Below are 7,860 nucleotides of genomic sequence, written 5' to 3'. Positions count from 1 at the left end.
TGTGCTGGTTGGCTTAAAAGGGCCAAAAATTTCAATGATTTTGTGAATGTATTTTGCAAAAGGTATATCAATAGAAGAAGAGGTATTAGTAATAGTGTTGGTTAAAAAAGGAATATAGATTAGGGTCTGAATAGTGAGTGTGTGTGTATGTAGTAACGCCTTTTGTTCTGTTTGGTTTATTTGTCTGTTTTTTTAACCAATTCATTATTCTTCTTTAATTTTAGACATGGCATATACTGTATGCTATACAATAAAAATATGTGAAAAATAACTGACCTGAAAAGTGTTTTTGAACTAAGTATTGATTTTTATTTGGTTTGCACATGTACTTGCTGAATTTCAAGGAATAAATTGCAATATTTTAAGAGGAATTAATGAAATTAATTAAAACTATATTTGTTGATTTATCAGAAACAAAACTATAACATTACTCTTTATTCATAATATATATATACAATTCTTTATTTTTTGTGTGCCACCCCAAGATTTGGTGTGGCCTTATCTGGCTACCCCTAAGAATATTCACTGTCGGGATGAGTAAAATATTTTTATTTTGCTTGCTTTAAAGAAAAACTGACTTAATTTTTACTTTTTATTTAAAAAAAAGAAAGAAAGAAAACACATTTGTCTAGAAAATATTTTTTGGTTTAAGTCTAAGCAAGAAAAGCATTTTTGCAGTGTAACTACATCTTATTTTCCAACAATTGTTTTTTTTTTAATCTTTTTATCAAATTAATTGAGCTTTATATTTTCTGTGCAGACCCTCATGTATACAAAAAAAAAAGGGTTCTATCTGATTCTTTCTCACTTTTATTTCAATTCTCATTAAGCACATAGAGCAGCGCTGAGTGTAGAATTACGTCCCCTCTCTGTACAATTGATTTGTGAGTAATTAAAAATGTCTGCAGCTGGACATGGTCCAGCTTCATGTTCTATTCATGCAGATTAATACATATTTGTCGGGGCCTCCGGGATCAGACAGGCAGCAATGTCTCCCATTAAACATTCATGAGGGAGCAGAACGCAGGGACTCATATCCTACTAGTATTTATGGGTCTATTTCTACATCTTAGTGCCATCATAATGGATTACGAAATCAGAACATTATTGCTTAGCTGGGATGGAAATTTAATTTGTGTCACAGAAATTTATTAATAAATGAATTTTTTTTTTCTTGGAAATTACACTCACATGGATTGTCCACATGTCTGTTTAATGCAGGTGGCTGGAGTGGGTGGGGCAACTGGGCGGAGTGTAGCAGTGAATGCGGGGGCGGAGTCCAGACGCGGACACGCAACTGTCAATCACCTCCTGATGAAGCCTACCTGTGCGAAGGTGTTCTGGAAGAAGGTCGTCCATGTAATGCTCAGCCCTGCATCGGTAAGTTTCAGACTAAATATATGCACGCATGCATGTGAACGTTTACATATTCACTTCTTCTCCTGCATTCACTTTCTGACACCTCATTTATTTTCATTCTTCACATTTCACTTTAAAAATTTATATATGTTCTGTTTCTTGTGTGACATAATGATAGAGCAGTTATGATAATATTGCTATGTAAGCTTTTCTATGATTAACAGACTTGTGATATCTGAGATAAAGCTGTTTGAGATTTAATTAATATAGATGTACATGTCTTCTACAGTTTTTTACTTGTAGTAAAATGTATTACAAACCCCATATAACTGATTTAAGAGTAATTAAAAATGTCTGCATGATATTCAAGATCTTAAAATCCAAAATTATTAGCCCTCCTGTGAAATTGTAATTATTTTCTCAAATATTTCCCAAGTAATGTTACCAGGACAAGGGCATTTTTTAAGTATTTCCTATTATATATATACAGCCAAATCGCACTGCTACAAGTGCAATAGTGTGTTTATACAACAGTTTGACGGCATAATCATGTAAATAAAAAAGAAAACCAAACACAGAGAGTCTCAAAATTCCATTTGTAGGAGGAACTACTTTCTTCATCCATTCGTTCACTTCTGCAGCTGGTCAAAACAGCAGAAACCGTTTCTACTTCACACATGTCACTTTAGAGCTTGTATTTGAATGATTCTCTAACGAAATATCTAAAGTGATGACAAAACAGGTTATTTTGCTCACATTTTAAGATTATAAGGCTGAACGGAGAACTGTATTTTTCTGTTACAATCGGGAGATCACAATAATTATCCCTGAAAAAGCCATAGCAAAGCAAACACTAGCAGTTTGGTATAAATACAGCACTATAACACTATAACTGAAAAGAGAGAGATCGACTTAAAATGTCACTTACCTGATTTATAATGATTTGATTAGCTGTAGTTTGACATACTAAAAGACAAGTCCTCTAAGGACTTATTATCTGTCGCCATCTTGTGCAGCAAGCATCTTTGCTCTGTTCATTATGACAGGCGGAATGTTACATGCGCTATAAGTGAATTGCGTAAACAAATTTGTCCGTAGTGTATGTGTGTAAATGAGAGTGTATGGGTGTAATGGGTTGCAGCTGGAAGGGCATCTGCTGCGTAAAACAAATGCTGGATAAGTTGGCGGTTCATTCCGCTGTGGCGACCCCTGATTAATAAAGGGACTAAGCCGAAAAGAAAATGAATGAATGAATGTGTTAGAACATCTTCTCCGTTAAACAACACTTGGGAAACATTTGGAAAGGAATTTTAAATTCACAGGAGGGCTAACAATTTTGCCTTGAACTGTCTATTTTACCCTCTCATACCTAATAATGAAATAAACAAAACTATATACATATCCCTATCATGAATACCCTGGCATTTATACATTTTATACAAACATTCATACATGTATCATTAAATTATTTTTACCTTTTCGAAATTGAATGTATTTTCTTTTCTTTGGACAAAGCCGTTTGACATTTCTACAGTAATTGTATCAGAACCGGCATTTGCTGTTTTGTATATATAAATAAATATATATATATATATATATATATATATATATATATATATATATATATATATATATATATATATATATATATATATATATATATATATATATATATATATCAATTCATCGAAATGATAGAGCAATGACAGAATAAGCATTTGTGTGTGCTTTTCATTGGACCCATAGGCTACAGGCAGTATTCCTCAAAAGGCCAGGGTTTAAGTCCAGTGAAATACAAAGGAATGCAAGAGGCCATGCTTGGTAAGAGCGTCACTGACCGAGTCCGCGTGAATGTGACCGTAGTGAGTAGATCTTCACTCAGTTTGGATGGGGGCCATGAGTAAATAACCCACTCCATGGTCAAGGCCATCAGCTGCAGATGTCTTCACCTCGATTGTCTGTGTCTCCGTTCCGCATGGTCTGCTTATTTTTTTGTCATCCACCATCCACTGCTCACTTCATCATGCACACTTTTTTGGTGTTCGATGCACACGAGGTCACGCCAATTCAGAGTTTCGCATGGAGAGTATATCGAACTAAACACAGGTTCACCGCTATGTAACCTTAAACTTCACACAAAATCCCAAGCATGGCTGATGCTGGTCAAAATGTTCAGGTGGCACAGCACTGACCCAATCAGAAGTCGAGTGTAGTTGCTAATCCCACCCCATCCTGCAGGCAAAGGCCGGCTTGGCTCTCGTAGCCAATCCCTGCGCTCGGTGGACAGCCGTAAACGAGAGGACTCTGATAAGACCCGCAGCGGACAGCAGTCTTCCCAAACAGGTAAGAAGACAGGTGGCATCAGCCTCCTCTGCAGCTTGGGGTCACACACACCGACACACACTTGCAAGCGTTTCACTCACTAGTGCACATATACAGGGGAGTAGACTGGATGCGTATGTGGCCATAGCCTTATTTTTGTTGGTTTGATTTTTTATGGTCCTGTCAGCTTGATTTATGTTTTGTTTGTCTTTGCCACGTGTATTATGGCATGGTTCATGGAGGAACATCCAGATATCCATGAATCATGGACACCATTGCTTACAAGGAAGCTAAAGAAAGTGTTTTGAAACCCTGTATTATGAAACCGTATGAACAAGACATACCTTGCTTGGGGGTGGTGGTGTTTGATCTGCATGCTGGATCGTTAAAGACATTTTTGGCCTTCTAATGTTCTGTAATCCCTTGTGTTTTGACTTTTCTTTGTGAGTGCTGCATGGATTTGTCTTTCATTTTTACCACCAATACGAGTCTGTGACTTCAAAATAATGTAATTTTCCTGTATTTTATTCCAGTGTGTCGTATACTGTGAATCAAAAATGAATGACTTCATAAATACAGAAGCTTCTGTGAATGGCTTTGTAAATTTTTGTCTGCTTTTGAAAGGAAATCTATAAACTAATCAGGGCACAGAAGATGGTGCACTGCTTCTATTGTTTAGTATGCATGGGCTGGGTTTTGATATGTAAACAGAAATGTGTATAATGTTCCTCCAGGATGATGTTAAATATTTACCTCCTTATCAATTTTCATTTTGACATTCAATATTGCTCTATTGGGCATTCTTGATTTTCCATTTAGTTCCACTGGATGGTAATAATAGCCTACCTATTCCTATAGAGTGGAAGAACTATGACGTCACCTTGTAGGCTCCCTTGATTAAATCCCTATAGGATTTTCCCATAGGCTTTTCGAAGATTGCAAACAATAAGCTCTGTGTTAAAACACTATTCATTTCACTTACACATTTTCTCCAGCCGGATAATCTTCACATGAAAATACAACTTTTAGCACTTTTGGATCTTAAATGCAAATGCAAGTACTAAAAAGCTAACATTAGGCTGTAAATGGTCTACAGGACGCTCACCTGTGACGTCAGCACCACCCTGCTACAGACAACTAGCTTATAACAAGCTTATTTTTAGAAATATGGTCCATGACAAAGATTTATTCTCTCTGTTTATTATATTATAATCCATGCTATATATTATAAACAAAAAAATACGCAAAAACACATAGATCGATGTGCCTTTTAAATAGTTATTTATGTGTGGAATACATTTTGTTTTGCTTTAAGGTTGTTGTAAAAGTTTTAAATCTGTATGTATAAATGTACCTACATAGTATTATCATAAGACATATTTAAATAAGTGTATCACTCGCATGGATACAGCTCGCTTACCTTAGTAACAGAGGACAGAAATGAGGAGTGAGGGACAAGTCTATATGCTTTCAAGTCCCATCATAGATAGAGAACAACATTCAATATTCTTTTTTTTTTGTCACAAACTGCAGTGAAAAGCAGCCCATACAGTCATATGCTATACATTTTAAGGAGGAGTGTAAATACTGCAGTTATGACAGAGTTAAATGTATCCACATCAAATCGACAAAAAAAAAATTTATCATGTTAAAATGACAGTTTAAATGTATGTATTTTTTTACACATTTATTCACACATTTGCATTACTGAGAGCAGGAAAGAGAAAGCTTCAGTGGTAAGCAATATCCCCATAATATAATTTAATTAAAGTAAAGAATCAACAAATTAATCTGTCTTGAGAGTCTTTACAAGTGAAGGCATTATCTACACACAATATGAATTCCCAATTAGAAAGATACTACAAACTATAAAATACTATTCATGAAAATACTTAAATCACAAACAAATCCAAATGCCCAACACAAGCGGGCTCTAGACCAGTTCAGCTCGATGAAGTATAATGTCTCTGACACCGCCTGTTGTCCCATTTAGCAACTTGACAGCAACCGTCTTTTTAAAGAAGCGTAACCGATTAAAACAAATTAAGAGTGTGATGTAACTGATGTGTTTTATGTCGTAGAATAAAACGTGAAAGTATCTTGAGTTAGTGTTAGCCACAAACCTTACTTAAGCAATTTAACCGAAATCCCATTCAGAATACCCATTGACTTTGGACGAGAGAACCGGAACTGCTAAAATGCTAACTTGCCTCTGGGTTTTTGCATACAAAATGATGTCATAGTTCCTCCACTCTATTGGACATCCCATATTACCCATTGAACTGTTAGAACTGCAAAATATTTTATATTAGACATTTAATATGTAATTCTTTCTTTGGAATTGCAATATGATTCCTTGGCTTTTCAAGTTGCTCAGATCATAAAGTCTGATCTATTGGACAGCCTTGTGAAATCCTCCTGTAGTAACTGACTTGCATATCCCAGAACTGAAAGCATGAATGTCTACCACGATGAAATGCTGAGGACATGAAATCAGCAAAGAAATGATTTAAGCCTCCCCTGATCGATGAGGTGGCTAATCCTGCATGTTAATTAGTTTTGGCCCTTTTCCTACCCTTTCCTCCACACCCTACCCCATCCCACTTCCCCTCCACCCCTCTCAGTGGATTCTCCGTCGGGTGAGGAGTGGTCTGCGTGGAGCGTGTGTTCGGCCACGTGTGGTGAGGGCTGGCAGAGCCGCACACGCTTCTGCGTCTCCGTGTCGTACAGCACGCAGTGCAGTGGGCCACTGCGCGAACAGAGACCCTGCAATAACACTGCTGTGTGTCCAGGTAAGCACAGCCCACCTCAGGCCTCTCCTCACCCCCACCATCTTCCTTATCCACCTCCTGTTACCCGCCCCACCTCCACTAAGGCCAGTTAGCTTTGCCCACTCACCCTCCAGTTGCTGCCCACCTGAGGCTAACTCTCCCTGCGCTTCCACGTACGGCTGCTCCCCTTCTCAACCCTGGATGCTGGAGAGCCATGGTAAGATGTTAATGGGTTTAAGTGCAGCATTGTCAGCTAAGTCCCTATAGTTCCCACTGCATGTAGGATGGACTCTCAGTCTCTATTCATTCCATTATTTCAGCTTCTCAGGGGGCCAGACAAACATGTTTTTCAGATTAAAAAATGTGTCTAGCAAAGCACAATGTTGTATTAAGTGCTAATCATATTATGCAGAACTCGCAGCCTAAATTGTAGTCTTTGCACACTAAGAGTTCCATGAATACTTGTTTTTATTCTCAGTAATTCTCTGTTCACACTGACAGCTGTTTGTTTTTTGTTTTTATTGGTGATTGGTGATAATAACTTGGCAGCCATATTCACAACATAGGCTCATTTTGAAAACATACCCCTATATACAGTTCTGGAGATCACGAATTACGTAGCCAGAACGGGGTTTGATTTCGGTGAAAAACAGTTCCAGAAAGCAAGTAAGTCAAAAACAAAAGCTAAGAAATTAAGTAAACAAGTAAATAACAGTGTGAGAATGTGATAAAATCTGAAATCGGGGTAAAAAATCAGGCAAGAGCTTTTCTTCTTCTATTAAGGTATTATTAAGGTAAATTAAGGTAACATCAACCATTTGAGGAAACCAATTGCAGCAAACCATTTCAGTTCAAAAACTAATCCTAATGAGTACTGTGAACTTAATCCATTTGAGTGAGTGAAGTAATTTGAGCACAGTAAAACCCAATAAATGAAGAGAACTCAAACCAACTGAGTACTTTAAAACCCAATAAGGCAACTCAAACCGCTTGAGGAAACCGATGCCAACGAACCATTTGAGTTCAAAACTAATCTATATGAGTACTGTAAACTTACTCCATTTAAGTTGAAGTAATGAGGTATTAAATAAACTCATTACCTTCAAAACTGAGTTCAAAAGTCTTTTCAAATGAGTAGAATTGACTTTCAGTAAATTTTGAGTTAACTACACTCATTTCATTTGATAAAGTTGGGTTTTACAATGTTTACAGTGTGAAACAGCGGTTGGGTTTAGGGAAGTGGGTGGGCGGTCAATCTGTGCTTTTTAAAATACCATTGGTTGGGTTTAGGAAAGGAGGAGGGTGGGGGGATCGTTAGTTGGTTAGTCAGTTAGTCAGTGAGTCAGTCGACAACGGCCTCTAGTGGATTTACGAGAGAACAGCAGGCGCGAATGGCACTCGCGAAAGA

The 7,860-nt window shown here is 37.2% G+C and overlaps 1 protein-coding gene across 4 annotated transcripts in view; it reads left to right on the top strand.

Annotated features, from left to right (window-relative positions):
* Positions 1 to 3,110: 3,110 nt before the first annotated feature.
* adgrb1a (adhesion G protein-coupled receptor B1a) overlaps positions 3,111 to 7,860 on the top strand; it is an 85,450-nt gene continuing 80,700 nt past the window's right edge. For 2 of the 4 annotated variants that reach the window (XM_056474928.1, XM_056474927.1), the window contains exons 1-3: positions 3,111 to 3,180; positions 3,598 to 3,702; positions 6,306 to 6,473. In XM_056474928.1, the coding sequence (XP_056330903.1) occupies positions 3,162 to 3,180; positions 3,598 to 3,702; positions 6,306 to 6,473 (292 nt within the window). In that variant the 5' untranslated portion in view covers positions 3,111 to 3,161. The remainder of the gene's footprint in view (positions 3,181 to 3,597; positions 3,703 to 6,305; positions 6,474 to 7,860) is intronic. The other 2 variants (XM_056474930.1, XM_056474929.1) reach the window with 2 other exon arrangements.

Source organism: Danio aesculapii, chromosome 16, assembly GCF_903798145.1.
Source record: "Danio aesculapii chromosome 16, fDanAes4.1, whole genome shotgun sequence".
Taxonomy (NCBI): Eukaryota; Metazoa; Chordata; class Actinopteri; order Cypriniformes; family Danionidae; genus Danio; species Danio aesculapii.
This window is presented reverse-complemented; position numbering and strand designations above follow the sequence as displayed.